Source organism: Ambystoma mexicanum, chromosome 12 (genome assembly GCF_040938575.1).
Source record: "Ambystoma mexicanum isolate Mex_15411 chromosome 12, UKY_AmexF1_1, whole genome shotgun sequence".
NCBI classification, from domain to species: Eukaryota; Metazoa; Chordata; class Amphibia; order Caudata; family Ambystomatidae; genus Ambystoma; species Ambystoma mexicanum.
The window spans coordinates 666,020,479-666,039,409 of NC_090936.1; the positions used below are offsets into that span (position 1 = coordinate 666,020,479).

Below are 18,931 nucleotides of genomic sequence, written 5' to 3' on the forward strand. Positions count from 1 at the left end.
ATGGGGTCTTTTACTCCATAGGGTCTCATGTGTTTTTACTATGTGTGTTACACAGCACCCTCAGTGCAGTGACACAGGGGTGTCGTAGTGACACCCCACCATAGACTCCATACCCTGGGACTGACTACTGTCTCCCAGGGCATGTAAAGTCACCATTGGCTTTACTAGTCCCAAATTATGAACAGAAACTAGTACAAACCATCATATTGTGGACGTACTGGTTGGGGCAATTTGATTACCCCGGGGTCTGTTAGTCGAGCCCCCTGATCGAGTTTTGGCTGGTGGCAGTGGATACTACTTTTTATATCCGACCGCAAATATATCTCCATGGGATTTTCCCATTGTTCGAGGCTACCAACTTTAATTATTTAATTCTCATAGCCTCGAACATACCGCCGGTTTATTTATTTAATATTAATTCGCCGGTTGTTATTTTTTGCCAGAACTCGATTCTAGAATGGCGTTTGTGTTCTCTTCTGCGACTCCAACCCAAGTCGAGCCCTTTGCTCCACTTTTTGGCGGGCTTCTCCACAGAAGCCTCCAAAAGTGGTGCCACTCTGTCTGGGTACCACAGGGGGTGTTGGAGGGGGTTTAGGCACCCTGGACTGAGTTACCTTGGTAACTCAAGTCGCACTCTTGTGTGATTGGCCCAAGTGGTGAGCCCGCCAGCTCACCACTTAGCATGTCTGATTGACAGCTAGGCTGAGTGAATGGGGGTGTGCTGCATAAAAGCAGGGATTTTGGGACTGGAACTTTAGAAGTCGCCACAGGACCTGAAAATCCAACGAGGGAGAAGCTGAGCCGACCTGCTACGACGACACCACCGATGGAGTCCTGCGGAACCGACTCACCACTTCCCGACGACAGAGAAGATCTCCCGGCTGGAGAGTCTTCTTCCCCTGACTGGTGGGCACAACCAGTTTACCTTCTTTTTCTCGCATCCCAGGACGTCTTGTGGTCGAATTGCCCGTTCCAAGCACCCCGGCAACCGGATAGCCACTTACCACTGGACCGCGAATGAAAGGACCGCTCCTTTTAACTGAGAACTCCGCGGCTGGTTTCTTCCCTGGCAGTGCAACGGACTCCTGTCTTCCTCCCCGACGAGAGCCTCTCTTCCCCCGGATGAAGCACCGACTTGCATCCGCTGCCAGTAACAACTTCCCCCGCTGGAGTATTCACACCACTTTAAGGTACTGTGTCCACCAGGCCTCCCTTTCTAAAGATTGCTACAAGGTAATAATAATCCCTTAACCTTCTGGACTGGGCTGGCCACCTTGACCATCTAACTGGTCCCTTTCTTTTGGTTCAACTCTTTCTGAACTGATTGCGAGACTTGTGGGCACTGTGAACCATGTGACCTTGGACACATTTCGACCAGAGCCTCTTAAAGTGGGTCCGGCCCTGTTAACTTTGACTTTACAGTTTTAACCTGCCTTCTTCTCCTACTGTGTTCTTCCGAAAGTGTTGGGATCTGTTCCTATCTTTGCTCTGCCTTTCTCTCCCTTGTAAACCGATTGATTAGAGTGCCATCTTCGTTAAGCGCTCACCGCTGTCTGCAAATAAGTGTTGCTTTACTTAAAACTTGTCTAACTAATCGTTGAAGGGAGTGTATATCTTTTAGTGACCGTGTTTTTGAACTGCTTGATATTAGTGCCAGTGTGTTTTATTAGATGTGGTTTTAAATAAATAATTATATCTCTTTTACACCAAGCTCTGGTCAGTGTTTGCTTGTTCTACTGTGTTCTTTTGACCTATTGTGCAAACACTGTATACTGCCTAACTCTTCTTGAGGGAAGTCTGACTGCTCAGCCACAGCTACCAAGTGAATCTGTGTGGTACAGACTGCTACCAAGTGGGTTTACTGCCAAACACCTGTAGTCTTAAATCTTTTGCAGTGGTCCCAGAGGGAACTGCACAGGTTTCTGCCTAACACCCTTCTCCAGCCAGGCGGCGAGGCGGGAACGACGATCTTGTTTGGTCCGTTCCGAAAGGTTCTTGCAGAACGCACAGTCCTTCTCCACGTGCGTCTTGTACTCATGAAGACAGTAGAGACAACGCGAGTGCTCGTCCTCCTTGAAAACGTTCTGCAATCCGCATCCAGGGCAGCACCTGAACAGCTTGGATCCGGACGTCAAGCTTCCCTTGTCCTGGGCCATGTCCGTTGAGGTAGGCCGCAGATCTTCCGGAATCCTCCAAGAAGTGTAAACTCGACGAAAACTTCACCCTTGAGCGGCGTACAAGAATTCCGAAACGGCTACCCGTTGTCGGAAGTAGAAATGGTGGAGCTTGAGGCTCGAATAAACCGAAAAAATGAGAAAATCTCCTGAAAAACCGTGAAAACGCAGCAAAAAACTCAAGAGCTAAACACGAGGACTCCCAACACTTGAGCTTGCGGTAAAAATCTGAGGATGGCTGCCAGAGGCGGGGCTTATGGAGAGGGCAGTCATTGGCTGGGGGCAGTATGACCCAGAGATCAGTGATTGGTTACTACTAAGAAAGACAGATCAGAAACGAAACTGGTACTGATTTTTTCTTTACCGAGGATTCCCAGCCTGACGATGGGGAATATTCATGAGCATGTGAATCCATGCCAGACCCCATGCTGGAGAATGGGGTTTGTTAGGTTTGGTAAGTGTCACGGGGTGAGGCATGAGTAGAGCAGTAGGTGTTTTGAATGGATGCTGAACCTTTCTAGCAATAATTAATTAATGTTTCTATTGTTTCTTGATTGAAAGTACCATGTTGAATTTTGTTATCTTCATGCTTATTTACAGCCAGAGATGAAAAGATGTGCCATATTGTATTTTTGTGCTTAATCCATGTGCTATTTACAGTGGTCGTGGGGAAATAACCTTGACATATTCTTGAATCATCATTGTATATATTGTATATTTTTTTTTGTGCTTAATCCACAGTTTTATTTCAGGCAAACTTCAAAGGAAAGGGAACATTAATGAGTTTGGTGTACTTGGTTCTTAATCTGTCTTTTACTCTTTTGATTTAGAAATTAACGTATTGCCCTTCCAGTGCTTCTGGAGACAGCCGCTGGATCCTAGGACCTTGGAGTCCACCTTGGAGTCCACCGGATGACAGGAGTTCCACGGGAGGAATCCCGCAAAAGAAGCAGAGGGGAGATGAAGTGGCTGCAAACCAGGCATTACGGAAAAACACAGTGTGTTATTTGGTTCATCTTAGTATCTGTAGTTATGATGACAATATCATATAACATTTCAGTGGAAGGACGAGTCATAATTGAACCGGGACCAGTCTCGGGAATTGCAGTGGAAGAATCTCTGGGCTTTATAATGGGGAACATAAGACTTTTCTATCAAAATATCTATACTAGTTTGAATCTAGAGCTGGTAATTGAGAGGTTTCTTAATGTTTCTGAAATAAAATATAGTCAAGTGAGAGAATGGGTAAAAAAACCACAAAGAGAGAGCTCAAAGAGTGGTGAAGGATGTGATGTTGCAGGTAGAAAAGACTTTCATGAGTTCATCTAGCTCAAAGAAAAGAGGGGGGAAAAAGAGTGGCCGGCCTTTTGGTTGCGACAATTGTAATTATTATAATTGGCACTGTGGTAGGTACAACAATATTAACAGCTAATGCTTTATCAGTGAACACATTAGGAAGTAAAGCCCGAGAACTGGTGCATGATTTGAGAATGATCCAGCAGACCTTAGATGCACTTAAGGGTGAACGGAGTGAGGTGGTTCAATATGTAAACAAGACAATTTTGACCCTCAATGAATGGATTAAAATATTAGATAGAACATAGTGCCAGTGTCATTGTGAAACACAACAAATTATTGGAGGACATTTTGAATGTCGTAAATCCAATAGAAAGTATCCTGACAATATTCTACAGGAAGTTCAAAACAGGGTGTCTCAACTGATTCAGGGCCATATACCTCTGTACTTTGAGTCATCTGATATTATTCGTCAAATGATGACACTGATTACATAAAGAGAGGTGGAAATGAGCCAAGAAAATAATTGCATTTGAAATGGAAAGTGCAATCCCATTGTACATTGATGTAGAAAGAATGGAAATAGGTTTTCTGTTGTGTATCCCATTCATTACTCCAGAATTGATGTATCAAACTAAATTAGTGCATAATGTAGGTTTCTGGAAGGGGGACAAATATGTCAAAATTGTGACTCCTGAATTGGTGGCTTTTCAAGCCTGGGAACCCGACTTGTACGTGATCCCAAAATTAAATACTCGTGTAAAATTCAAAGAACAGAATTATATATGTCCTGGGAAGCCATTTGTTCCTGATGCAGCGGGTGTGATTTGTGGCTTGAGGGCAGATCAGGGTGTCTCAGAAGGATGTGAAGTGTCTATAAGTAGCCCAAAGCATGAAGAATTGGCCTACGCTAAATTAATCAAGCATAGTACCGGAGTACTGGTAACCAATTACACATCTCAATCATGGTTCATTCCTTGTCAAGCCGTTACAGCATAATATATTTTACATGTCTGTTCCTGAAGATATAGTGGTGTCGATTGGTGAACTGACACTATTTCATGTGGATGGTGATCTGTGGGAGGGAAAGGTGCAAAATATCAATTTTGTTCGCATTGACCCTGAATATTGATTATATGTTGAAGCATGAAAGCATACATACAATCAAAATTAATTGAAATAAGTATAACATTACTATGAGTGACTTAGCCCTGACACAGAGTGATGCATTCACTTGGGGAACCTGGGCAGAAAGAGATTTGGTGATTGTGTCAATTGCAATGGTAGCTGTTTTGATCTGGTTAATAGTGCATACAGTCAAAATGTTTACATTTATATTTGCGTTGTTGGCGGTAGAGAAAGGGAAAACTCAAATGCATGGGGCACATGTATTTTAAATGTTGCAGAGTTTAATGTGTGTTTCTGTAGGACCCGATAGGTAGGCCAGGTCTGAACAGAAACAAAGGGGGGAGTATGTAGGGACAGTGGGGCTCCACATTTCAGCAGGGGCAGAATGTTAGCAGACTCAGACTCTGACAGCAAGAGGTGCAAGACTCTGTTGTAAGCCCGCTCTGTTTACATGACAAAAAGAAAATATGAACCTAGCTTTGCATGGTAACCATACTGTAGCATAGTGCACTACACCATCGTTCACTATGGACTGACTTGCAATAACGACTAATAAATACTAACCCGTAAACCCCAAAACCCCTAATTTACTAATTGTATCCCCACAATAATGTTCAAGGTAGCTCAGTCCATAGCTCTTTGGTGCAACCTTTTGGTGCAGTTCAATGGTACAAGCCAGCTCATTTTAGGAAATGGTATCAGCATAGGCTGTGCAGTGTGCTTAGAAAAAGGCAAAAGAAAATAAACATGAAGAATTAAAATTATTTTGCGGTGAAGACCTGACAAGGTGTGAGCTGAGGAATGTGAAGTCCGTCAAAATAGCTCCATTGTTCTTTTTCTGCCGCAGGAAACCAGCACTGAGAAATGTAACTATTTTTCATCATTTGCTGCCTGAATCTCTGTGCAATGGTGCAGGCTGAAGGAAAAAGTGCTTTCTGGCATCTTCTGGAGGCTTGACAAAGGGAGGTGGTGTTTTATTGGCACATGACATCACTGTCAGGGGCAGACATTTTCTTACACTTTCTGTAGGTTAGCGTACATTTTATGAGCAGATCACAGAGAGAGTTTAAAAGGGCTGTCTGTCGGAGGGGCTCGGCTCGCTCGGGGTGTGCTGGATTGGCTGATGGTGAGCAGGCTGGCTGTCAGAAGAGTGTGTGCTGAACTATCCTGCCGAGAGGGAAGACAAGCAGATAAAGAAACGTTCCATTGAGGGCTCTGTACAGTGGAGAGAGATTCTCACCAGCTGAGTGGAGGAAGTGAATTCCATCATTGCAGCCTGAGGGCACACAGAACCAAGTGTGCTTTAGGTGAGTTCACAAGTACAAGTAAGGTGTGCAATCTGTTTGTTTGTGAGTGCATTTTACAGGCAGTTACAGGCTGGAGAATTCTGTCCTACATTTACAAATGTGGGTAGTTAAGTTTATGTGTTCATTCATTATCCAAGAAGCAGGTTTCAAGTTAACCACCTGATAAGATTTAAGGTCAGTTATAGCAGTGTTCTGGCCATTTATCACAAAAAGGGTGTTTGAAGTCCATTGTGAGAAAAAGCTCCTTACCGTGGGTGGAGGCATTAAAAATGAAATGTGCTTGCAGCTATGTTCATTTTCATTTTGAACCACAGGAAACGTCATGTGAAAACTCAGTACACTGTACATGTTTATTTCTCATAAATTCTAATTGCTTATAAAGTATATACAAAAGAAGTAAGTCAGCCTTGGTCTATTTTGTATGTGTCCTAGTTAATTGTGATAGCATATAGACAGGTGTAGAGCTAATGTGGCATTTTCGTTTTACCACATGTAACAAAAAAACAAGGTATACCAAAACAATGTGAATTGGGGCAAATCACAGAGAGCTGGTTTCCCATATACAGTCTTCAGGTGACCTGGTAAGTATATTCAGAGTTTTTACCATCATTCTTTTACCACCAAACATGGAACATTGGGTCCAAGGGCACACCAAGTCCGTTTTTTAGCTTGCCACTCATGATCCCAATATAAGAATAACATCAGGTAGTCCTGTGGCTCTACAGTCCACAAAATAGCCTAACAATAGTCTCTTCCCCAAAGGCCAGCACTGCCTCCACAAACCATGCACCCTCTCTAGAAAATCAGCAGTCGTGCTGGGATCACGGATATGGAATGTCTACCACATTGCTTTGAATCCATGTGCCTGATGGCAAAATTGACTCCTAACTCAATCAGAACTTTGATGAAAGTACATGTGATGAAACAAATGTTTCCATTTATCACAATAACAAAATGTGATAGCCCAATTAGAGTGTAAAGCCAAGATGTAATGAGCCAAGCTGAAGCCCTTAACATTTCATAGAACCATGTGTTGACAGTGTGGCCTATGGACGATAAGTATGCAATTGGTTTGCACAGGTGCTATAGCTTGTTCAAGCCAAAAGAAGAATGCAGTTGCTCTCCTTACTTCAGTCACTCACAAGTAGTGTTACCAAAGATATTTTTATCGTATCAATATTTACCAAAAAAAAAGAAATATCAAATAAAATTGTTTTTTAAATTGCGGGGACCCCCTCCCAAACCCTGTTTTCCCACATTTCTAGCCCCCCCCAACCCCCTGCCCCTTTTAACCCTTTAACCACACCCCATATATATTTATTTTTCAGTATTTTTTCAGTCAAAGTTAATTTGGTATTTTTTTTCGGTAACATCACTGGTTACCGTCTCAATGAAACTGATGTGGCAATATTCATGCAAAAGTCCCACATAACTCCGATTTAACCTGTTCTTTGCCCCATATCCTGAGCCTTTTGCCCAAAGTGAGCCAGATTTCATTGAAAGAACTTCTCACAAAACCTTCCAGTGAGGAAATCACTGGTAGCATTGTTTGAGTTCCTCTTTTTTTCTTTCTTTCACCTCTAAACTGACTTTGTTTGGGGGCAGCAACAGAGCAGGAACAGGACGAAAAAGGATTTTCTCTTAAATTCTTCTTGCCATCCATTTGGATTTTCCTTTTACTCCCCCATTAACGACTGAAATCTTGTTATGACTGGACAAATCCATTAAAAATGTCCTTGCAGATGCCTTCCCATAGTTTGACATTTCGTATATATGAGCACAAAAGTAGCTGGAGAAGCAACAGAGTGATGTACATGGGAGACACTCCCAGGGGAGATACAGGTAGGGCGTGCAGGTAGCAGAAGTTGCGGTGATGGACACAAGGAACTCAAGAGTGGGTGAAGGAAGGTTGAGTGATCAGTTATTGGTGAGATTCTCTTTGAAGAGTATGGCCTTCCATTAGTTCCTGGGGTGTAGGATGGAAAAGATCAGTCTCATCTGCCTTGGTAACTTGTTCCAAATACATGGATTTGTAGGAGGAAAATGCTTTGATTCCTAGAATTTTCTCCTGGAGTTCTTTATTTTCAGTTTGGTGATGTCATTGCATCTGGTACCAGAGTTGGTGAGTTTCTCAGCTAGGCAGAGTAGGTTGTGACTGATCTAAAGGTGCTGCAGGCTGTCTTGAATATGATGCGTGCTGGAAGGAATAGCCAGTGCAGTTCCATGAGGATGGGGGTTATGTGGTTACATCCTCTTATTCCTGTGATGACAGAAGCTGCAGCACGATGGACATCTTTCCACAGTGCCAAGCTGGCATCTGAGACCCCTGCGAGTAAGGCATTTCCACCATCCAAATAGGAGATGACCAGGGCTTGGAAAGCTGTTCTAAATCTCAGGCAGGGATATAGGGCTTGATTTGGAGAAGGAGAACAAGCTGGTACCATGCTGATGGTAACATGTCTTTTGAATGATAGGTCACAGTCGATGGTAAAGCCAGGGTTTTGCACTGGGTGACAATAGAGCTGGACATCTGTCGAGCAGTAACAAGACAACTTCCAGTAACAGATGCTCTTCTTCAAGAATGAAACTAGGTTAGCACAAGATTAAGTGGGAACAAGAATGTCCGGTAAAGCTAAACTTGAGATGGTAAAAGCACCCTTTTATTGTGTTGTTTTTCCTTATTTTACCTTTATTTGGGCTAGGCACACTGATAACTGTTTTGAGGAAATAAAGAAGGAAATAGTTCAAGCTCTGGCAATGAAACAAATTGATGTTAAAAAAGAAGGCACCATTAGTGTTGCTACAAGAGCATATGGTTTGGGGGCACTGTTGTTACAAATGCAACAAGGAAAAGTGCATGCTGTAGCAGTGCCTTGGTCACTGCCACTGCTTGTTGAAGTCCCAAAGAATGTCACTGCCCGATTTCTCCTATTGTAGTTTCCTTGCTGTTGGTCCATCTAATAGGTTTCGCGGAGGTAGGGCTATGACTTCACTTCTGCGTAGTTCTGTAGATCTTTCTTGAAATTTTCTACTTTCCCATCTATCGTGATGGTCTTAAATTTCTCGATTTCTACTTATCCTTAGCGTCTTGTACGGTTTGGTCTTCCAGAAATTCTTTCTCTAATTCCATCAGTTCAGTTTCTTGTTTTTTACATTCTTCATCCGCAGTGTCAATTCCTAGTATAATCCAGTCACAGCCACATTTATTCCCTACACCACTGAAGTTCTTGGTGAATTTAGGATTGTCGGTAAAGACTTTGGGAATGTTTTTGACCTGGAGGCCCTCGGGATGATGCCCGCTTTCAGATATTCTACCATAAATTTGCTTTGCATCTCTGTCCTGATACGGTTCTTCTTCTTTTGGTTCAATATTTCAAGTTCGTCTTTTGATAAACCTCGGGTCAGGACTCCCTCCTCGTTACTAAGGGTTGATGTCGTTCCCAATAGTTTTTTTAAATAGTCGCCTGTGTATGAAATGATATTAACCTTCTCCATGATGGTAATTTAGTTGAGACCGTTGGTTCGTATGTGAAAAGTAAAGAACCCAATGGGGGTCAGTACTGTGCCCACAGCCATGGGCTGCACTAGAACTGTTATAATACACAGGACTGCTGGTTACAACCCTGCTCTACTCAGGTAGGTAAACATTAAGGAAATACACATGAGCAGTGTCACAGAACCCAATACATCCACTCCTATAATGGATTACCACATTGTCACAATGGTTGCTGTTTGTTAGACACATTTAAAACATAACACAGAGTGATATTCAACTTGAAAGCTGTCTCAGGAAGCTCAATAGTTTACATACAATATCAATATATGATACAATTAGTGCTCACCCAAAGTCAATACCTCGGATTGTGATTCAAAACATATACATACCCTGAAAACCTAGAAGGATCACATGAGTAACAAATAATAAAATAACAGTACAGAGTGCTTCAATGCACAATTCTAAAACAGTGTGTAAGTTGGACACTGGGACTTAAAGTCATATAGTCAACACAACTGTGTTTCGGCCTTATAGAGCTGAATAATGTAGCTGCTGTTGTGTCGGCCTTCATCAGGATGAAGCAACTTTATGGTAGGAATTTCCTGTGGACTCTGTCGGAAGAATCAGACAGAGAGGTGTGTAAGGAGTGTATGTGGGTTATAAGCAAAAACGTAAACGTATTAATCAATAGCAACGTATGCATTGTTAGATAATGGAGGTCATGTGGAGACTGATCCGCAAATCTTACCGTGTTCACTTGAAATCATGGTGTGGAGTTGAAAACCGTCTGAACTCCCAAATGGTCCTGACCGGGGGATACAGTGATCCTGTGCAAGTCCAATCTGCCAATGAGGACCAGAGGTATTAATACCAAATCTGGCGGGAGGGAGGTCAAAATTGAATAATAACATCAAGTGTCCAAGGAAAGCAGGTCTTATACCGCTCTTCCTTCACAGACCGGATATATCGGTATGGAATGGCGTTTAAATGCTGGTGCATCCAAATATGGAGTTGCACATAGTCAAAAGAAGATCGCGCCTGTCGAGACAAGGAGAGACACCTCTATTAGTGACACATAGGAAGGTATAGTATCCACCCAGGGAGTGCCCTACAACCGTGTGCATGCTTTCAATGGACATAGTCAAATACACAGTGTTAGATGGTGTGACTCAGCCCTACTCCGAATGCGAGCTACGTGAAACAGTAGCCGCGTGACATGAATGTACTGATAATACAGTGTAGCAATGGTGGTCTGCAAAACAGACTCTTACCTATTGCAAGGAATCGTGGTATGAATCCGGACCCCAGCGTAGCAGAGCCTCAGGCCGTCTGGTGGAGACCGCCATTATCTAACAATGCATTCTGCCTAAGGTACATTCTTGAATCAGATGGCATCTTTTCTGAAAGACACCACAGGCACTGTTCACGTACTAGACAAGATTATCACAAAAGACGATTAATTTCTGGCCACTATGGATGTAGAGGCCTTGTACACCTCAATACCACAGCAACAAGGTCTAGAAGCCTTGAGAACGTTTTTAGACCAGAGAGACCACATCACTTCCACTCCCACTAATTATATCCTTGAATGTGTCAGACTTGCAATGTCTGAGAATGTTCTCCTATTTCGGAATCAATTATACAAACAAACAAAAGGAGTGAGCCATGGTATTGCCCTCCACTTTTGACAATACCCCATCCATGCCCAATGCCTTAATGGAGCCCCTCATTTCTTCAATTGAAATCTGACAGTAAGGGTATTCTAAATTGGCTCATTAATACCATGACTGGGTTCCACAAATGTAGAAATTGTAATTTTTGCAAATTTGCCCTTTCGCCTATGAGAACTTTCGCATGCCATGGAGGACTCCCAATGGAGATCAAAGAATTCATGAATTGTAGAACAGAATACATTGTGTATGCAGTGGGGTGTGTGTGCAAGAAAGTTTATGTCGGAAGTACTATTCGGGAACAAAGAATTAAAATTCGCAAACATTTGGCCAATCTGAATAGCCAAGACCCAAAACTTCCCTTTGTCACTCTTTGGCAAACATTTCATCAAAACGATAATAGTAAAGACATCAGATTTGTAGGCTTACAACAGGCCAAAGCACATCTCAGAGGAGGCGATCATGAATTACATCTGTGACAATTGGAGGCTCGTACCATCTGTAACTTGAGATGTTTAAAACTTGGCCCTAATAAGGAACATGAATTAAGCATATTTCTATGATCTACTGTATTTTCAACTTATGCTAAGGCGGTTCGATATGTACTGTATACTGACGTGTTCCAAGTACGTAATGTGCTCCCATTACTTGCACTTTTCCTCATGCTCTTCTAGGGCCTAGTGCTAAATCATAATGGATCCAGTGTAATCGCCAAAGGGGGTTGAAATGAGGAGAGCACCTTTGTTCATACATTTCTAGGGGGACAGTTTTAACTCATAATTGACCCAATGGAATTGCTTAGGACTGCTGAAATGAGGAGAGCACGAGACACTTTGCCATATCTTTGGCACCATTTGCACTTCAAGAATACAATGCATGTATTTATTCTAATGTCAATATATAGCGCCTGTAAGATTTGCCGGTATGAGGAGTATTTGTGACACCATGTTATATCATATGATTAATATAATTTCATATATTATAGCAATCAAGGGAGAGTTTACCTCGCATCTAAATCCTGAGTTAACAAATAACATATACAGGGTTGATATTATTAGCGGAATTGGACGTGGTAAAACTTCACCATAATAAAATCAACTCTGTATTTTCACCACATAATATGAGAGTTTTTATCGAAAATCACAAATATTAAAAAAAGGGAAAGTAATATGTTGCGCGACAACTTCACATGACTAAATGTGTCAAACGTTAAGAAAATTAAAGAACAGTGCAATGGTCTTATGCCGCACTACCTGCATAAGACCCAATTCCCACCTAATTCCCACCAAATTCCCATAACAGGGAAGAGTGTGGACTAACTTTTACAATTAGTTGTAATTCAAATGCACCTTAACAATTGCTCTTTGTAAACAAGTGATTTGCCACGTGACTAATCCATGAACGTCTATAAGTCATAGCAAAGGAACATCAGAGACTGGTTGCAATGGCTACCAGTTATACTGAGGATACAATGGGTGTGAACTAGTGATCAGACATCGCTCACACGGGTAAGGAATATGAGAGAGGAACGCTAGTGTGGACTACCAAAAATCGGGGCAGTTCTTAAAAGTAAATATTCTGACATATGTATTATTCATGGCTTATATTTCAGACCATTGTGAATGCCGTAATAGCTCGATTCGGGAAGCCACATTGCTTCAGCACTGACTTGCAAACATATCAAAAACTCAATATTGGATGTCATGCCGACTGCCATTTAGAACACAATATTTCCCCTCTACAGTCAATCAATGGTAAGACTGCATTTAAAGTGGTCTTCATGTTTATAATGTGATAGATCAGCCACACCGTATCTGATACACATACCTTCTTTACGTTTTCTATCTTAGACAATGTCTGAGGTTCATTAGTGAACAGACAACAAGTAAACTATTCCACCATCTACTGACCTAACATTGAATACCAAGAGATCTAGACACCCGTAATTTGATGCATACACAAATCATCACCAACTAATGGTAAGAATATATGTAGCTTTTTTACGCATATGTCAATATATCTTTAATAAAACCGCACATATGAGCATGAAGTATTGCTAGTTTACAGAATTTCGTAACTCTGTCCTAACAGGACTGGTGATGATGACAGTTTCTGGTATCAGAGACAACTCCAACAAAACTGATATCCGCACGAAAACATTTGGACTTATTTCATTCCTAATAAACAGGACAAGTTCTAACAAACGGCATTGACAAGGTATTTTGACTAATAAAAATCTTTATATATGGAGAATATTAAATGGTTCTTTGGTCAGATATAGCCTTACAGCATAATTATAAGCATTTTAGATCTTTGCAAGGGGAACTGTCTAAATGGGGCACCAAGTGATTTGCTAACCCGTATCCCACCACGCTTTAACTCTGCACCTGGTGTCCCACATCCCACTAACCGGTAGATCCCTCATAACTATGTATAATGACTGTTGGTGCTGTATGTGTGATTCACTAATGTGACCGTAATCACTGGTTTTGTAGCCCAAACACAAGAAGTGGGTATTGAATATAGCAAACAAATGAACACAATGGGAATGTATAATTTTACAATGATCATTTACTAATGGCTACTTTTATGTCTTCTCTCCCTTTTCCTCCCTCCCTTTAAATCTCTCTTTTCCCTTTTGTACCAATTACTTTGACTCATGTTAACATCATTGATATTTGAAGTGCTATACTAAGCAGTGATATATATTTGTTATGATAACGATGTGAACCAATCAGGAATATTGTTGTGTGCCCTGAGGAAGACTGTACAGGTCGAAACACGTGTTGGCACTTTTGTTGTGAAGGCACCCTTGTTTAACAGTTTAACAGTGCATCTAGGACTTCTTTTTGACATTTGTACAATTGAATCATGTCCAGTGTGGACTAATGCCCTGCATTGTATGCATTATCAAATATTCTGCTTATATTGCCTGGGGCACCTTTGTTTGCATAATTTGTTAATGCTTTGTCTTGTCTGGATTCATTTTCAGCATTGTCTGCTTTACCAGTTGCTCAGGTTTCTTTGTAATTGGATTGAATAAAAGTGTTCTTTTTTGGGATATAAATTGAACAATCACTTTGTGATGTACAGCGCATATCTGTGGGACTACCAACCCAATACTGTATTAGATAAAGCAGACTAAAGAGGATATTACATTTAAAGGTTTGTGCAGAGCACACGTGAACAAGAAACATATCAATTGGAAGTGTGTGCAAAACACATGTGAACAATAGTGTTTACAATTGAAGGTGTGTGCAGAGCACACAAGAAGGAAAAGCCCTGGCACGATAGAATACCAGGCAATTGCAAGTGTGTTTATATGGGAAAGTCTGGGTAAAGAAATACAGCAGGTAAAGATAAATTGAACAGCATATCGGAAGAATATCAGCAAAAGGGGTCCTGAGAAGGATATATCAGGACCAGTCAATGGTTGTGTAAAACTAAGGAAACAAGAAGTGAAAACCTGATAGGAAAGTACACCAGGTATCCTAACGAGATAAGGGTGAAGATCCACGTGTTTTGTGTGTCGAACATTTGCATTGTTGATTTACAGAAATTCAAGGAACTGATATCTTTGAACAGAGAGAAGAGAAATCCAGGGGAAGGGAACCACCCTCTGGAATAAGGAACTCTGTCCTTCTGGAACTTTGTGTTGGAGTTACACATTCTTCTTTTGAACATTTATAAACCACTTAAGGCCCAAGACATTACCCTTTTCCCCTTAGAGTTTATTTTGTTAGAGTGTGAGTGCCAGAATAGAACATTGAACACAGGACGGTTTTGCTTTGGACATTCTAACTTTGACAGGCCCTTAGTTTTGGGTTTAGGTAGGGAAACAACTCCAGTCCAGGGACAGAGAGGCATGTTCCCACTCCCTTTTATTTTAAATAAAGGTCTTTCACCAAAACTATGAATCCCTTGTGTCCTAGCCTCATTGCTAACACCTCACAACACCCACTTTACCAGTGTCAATTTCCAGTATGTTCCCAGTTTGCAAAATTAAAGTCCATTTCCAGTTATAAAATCCCAGTATATATTCCCATTTTAGCAATGTCTAGTATATTTTCATTTTGCCAATCTCACTCTACTCCCAGATTGCACTAAATCTACAAATTCAAGATCACTGTACATGACATTGCACTACACTACTTCCATGTTGACATCCCCAGTGCAGGCACTGATACATCCACAATCAGCCCTGTGTATCATAGAGAGAAAGCTGCCATTGGAGAACCCCTGCATGTAAAACTCAAACACCTATCTCTACGCCCCATAGAAGATAATAACAATCAGTGTGATGAGGCTCGGGACCCACCACAGAAACCTGACATTCCATATACACGTAAGAAAAGGAGTACCCATGATCCAATAAGGTACAATTATGCTGTTGGTAGCTAAACATGAAGGACCTCACACTGGCATTTAACACAGGTGTGATAACCTTTCAGCCAACAGTGAGGACACCTGCAAGCCTTAACAGGGTCAAAAGAACTTAAAATATAAATCATATTTGGGAGGCCCTCAGGCAGAATACATTTTCCAGTAGCATCTACATTGCGAGGATCTTATGTCACAGACTTAAAAATGATCTCACTCATTCTAACAACAGACATACACACATGCTATGGTTGTAAATGCTGCCACTGTTCCAGTATACATCATTTTCGCTTGCTTTTTTGACATGTCCATGACTCACTGCTGCTTAGGCTACCTCTGACACCATATTCCCAACCCTCTGGTGTGACTCCATGACTGAAGGAGTTCACAATGATGAGCATATATGTCAATTGCCAAGTATATTCTTTTGGTAAACAGGGTTACATGCATTTCCATACAGGACCACAATCACACACAGGGCTAAAGTCTTTTGCTGCATCACCTTGTAGGACAAAAGATGATTTGTCGCTGGTGGACCTTCAACATGTGATACTCACAATGATGTGTGAGGGTACAAGCATGTGAGTGAGCTGAGGTGGGTTGATTGGGCATGATTTCCATGGTGTGATGTGGGTGCTGGCCATGTTACCATGAAAAACCAGACAGGCCCCTTTAAGAAGGAGGGACCCAGGACGATGGGAGGGAGCGGGAGGCGGGAGGTGGGAGGTAGGAGGAAAGGGAGGGACGGTGGGAAAACAAGTTAGTCTGTTGAAGGAGTAATAAAGAGAAGGTTCGATCTGGTAATCCGGCTCCTGTGTTGTATGTTCAGGTTGCCCACAAAGGCCCTCGCCTGGGTGTAACAGGCCACTCAGCCAGTTTCTGTTGCAGAGTGTGGAATAGCACGATGAGGCTAATCCCACGCACCTCAAGGAAGGGCATTCTGTAAGGATGAAGGGAGACAGGGTCCTAAGGGACAGAAGGATGCCAATATTTTTGCAGGCCCCAAGGACACTGAGGATGACGGGATATTGGCAGCTAGGAGCACATAGAGAGGACATTAGGGGGCAGGCAAATATACAGCAACCTGCTTAATCAAGATGAGTTTCAGTGGAATCTGCACTGGTGAGCAGGTGCTAAACGAAACGCATCTTCAATGCATAAGAACTAGATCCATAAGCCTTCATCTCTGTAGTCCTTTTCTCCTTGATTACCACCAGCAGGGGCAAGGCTCTATCCCAAAGGCTTTGCGCAGCAGAAGCGCATTGCCACTCCAGCAACAATCATCTACATGGTAACCAGCACAGCAGAGCCTCCACCTGTGGCAAATTAGACAGCAGCTAATCTGGACATCACTGCAGCGTCACACTACTGACACACTCTGTGGTGGGCTCCACAATTCCATACACATATGATCATAATGGGCTAGGGCTCCATTGAGGAAGCTCAAACAGCAGTAGCAGCATTGTGCACTACACACACACACACACACATCTGCATTTTCCGTTTTTAACTACTTTTGAGAACTCACATTCTAAAATCTGGCAACATCTGCTACACACCATTCCATGTTTGCTCAGACTATGAGTCATAACGTGTTGTCATGTACTTAGGCTCTTTATCAATTATGTTTTGAATTTAGATATGCGTGATTAATTTTGAAAAGTGCCGTAATGTCATTCCTGGGGTACAAGACGATGAGTGCCTGAAATCCTGAATGGTGATGCTGTTTTTTTTAACACCAGTCTCCCCACATTTATTTAAAACACATGAACATATTCTGCAATAATGTACCTTCTATCCTTTGCAATTTTTTATCAACTTCTTTAGAGACCTTCTCAGCTTCATTTTTGATCCTCTTCACCCGTTCACGGATTTCTTCAGGGATATCCCTTTTTGTCAAATTGTTTATGAGAAAATCATATCGCTCTTTCACAGTCACCAGTTCCTGTAAAATACCATTTGATGTGGGTTAGCTCCATCATTTAAACTCTCTTTTTACAAATGATGAACCCAAATCCATTGAAAATGTGAAGTGTTTACATTCTTTGTAAAGTGAGATACCATGAGTGCTGATCCTGCTTTCTGGGTTGATCGGGGGTAGGGCTTACTGCCAAGCACAACCATTATCCTCAACGAGAAAGGTAAGTGTTGTTCGTATTAATGTACATCTACTGGGAGGCCTAGTTGTGATGCATGGTTTGCTGTTATTTCAGACATTTCAGAAGATGGGCTGCATACAACATGTTGATATTTGTCTATCACGTTACTGTCAGTTCTACTTATGAAAGGCATGCTTTTCTAATATACTCTTGAAAAGACTTAAATAACATAAAAGCAGAGGTAAAACGTGTTTTAAAAAAAGGTGTCGAAAATTGACTCCGGCACAATTGGAGGGGAAGGGTGCCAGCATGGAAGAACACACGCATTGGGCATGTGGGGTTGCAGGCAGATGGACAGGTGGACAGGCTGCAAAAGAGTAGACAGTTCTCCAGAATATATTTCTAGGGTTTCATGTCTCAGAGTCGTTCCTGCACTTCAGAAGGTTTTACGCATTATTTGACTGCTTAGCATCTCAGTAGGAGTCCAAATCAAGGGTTCAAAGAAAGTTCAAGGAAAATGAACAGTTGTCCTTCAAATGTGCAAAATGACACTCCCAGGATTATTAAAACGCTTGTAAAATGCAGTGGAACTGTGGACAGTGAACAATAAAATGAGTGGAACTCTGTTACTGTTAGTTCCTGCTCACTTTGACATCTGCTTAAATAAAAGGATGCCCTGCTGTAGCTTTTCCAATTCAGATATCCCTATTAGAGCTGGGGAAAACCTGGCCATCATACAGCCGAGAGCTGAAAATTCCCACTAAAGAAGCATGTTGAATTTCCGCCAATCAGAATATCAGTATTTTCTGCACGCCCTGATTGGCACTAATGCTGCACACTCCAATCACATGCTCAGAAGTACCCCACCCCAGCTTGTGAAAGTTCAGCTTTGCTGGCATTATGAAACTGGAGAGCAGAATCCACTGGTTCCTCGCTGCCGAAGAACATTCCACTCACCCTTAGGCCGTATGCATAGAGCCAATAAGAGAGCTAACCCAGAAATACTGTGCTCATCTTCTAAATGTACATGCCTAGGTAAAGCCATGGCTTGGCCAGGAACTGTCTCATGTGCCAGATACTGCTTCCATATATCAGGTACAATAATACACATCCAGATACAGCCCCAAACAACAGGGTAGAGCATCATACGTCCAGGAACTAGCTCACATGCCCAGGTACTTCCATCGTTATGGCAGGTGCTTGTGGCCTCATACGCCAAACACAACTTCATATGTCAAGGCACAAGCATCATATACAAGGTAATAGCTCATCATCAAGCAGCTCGTCACATGCACAAGTGTATCCTTTATGCCAAGTACACCCTCATATTCACAGATACGGCCATCATATGCTAGATATGACTTTACAGGCCCAGGTGCAA

The 18,931-nt window shown here is 42.0% G+C and overlaps 1 protein-coding gene across 3 annotated transcripts in view; it reads right to left on the minus strand.

Moving 5' to 3' along the window:
* Positions 1–18,931, minus strand: part of LAMB4 (laminin subunit beta 4) — a 933,969-nt gene that overhangs the window by 14,544 nt on the left and 900,494 nt on the right. For all 3 annotated transcript variants that reach the window (XM_069629159.1, XM_069629158.1, XM_069629160.1), the window contains one exon: positions 17,243–17,396. In XM_069629159.1, the coding sequence (XP_069485260.1) occupies positions 17,243–17,396 (154 nt within the window). The remainder of the gene's footprint in view (positions 1–17,242; positions 17,397–18,931) is intronic.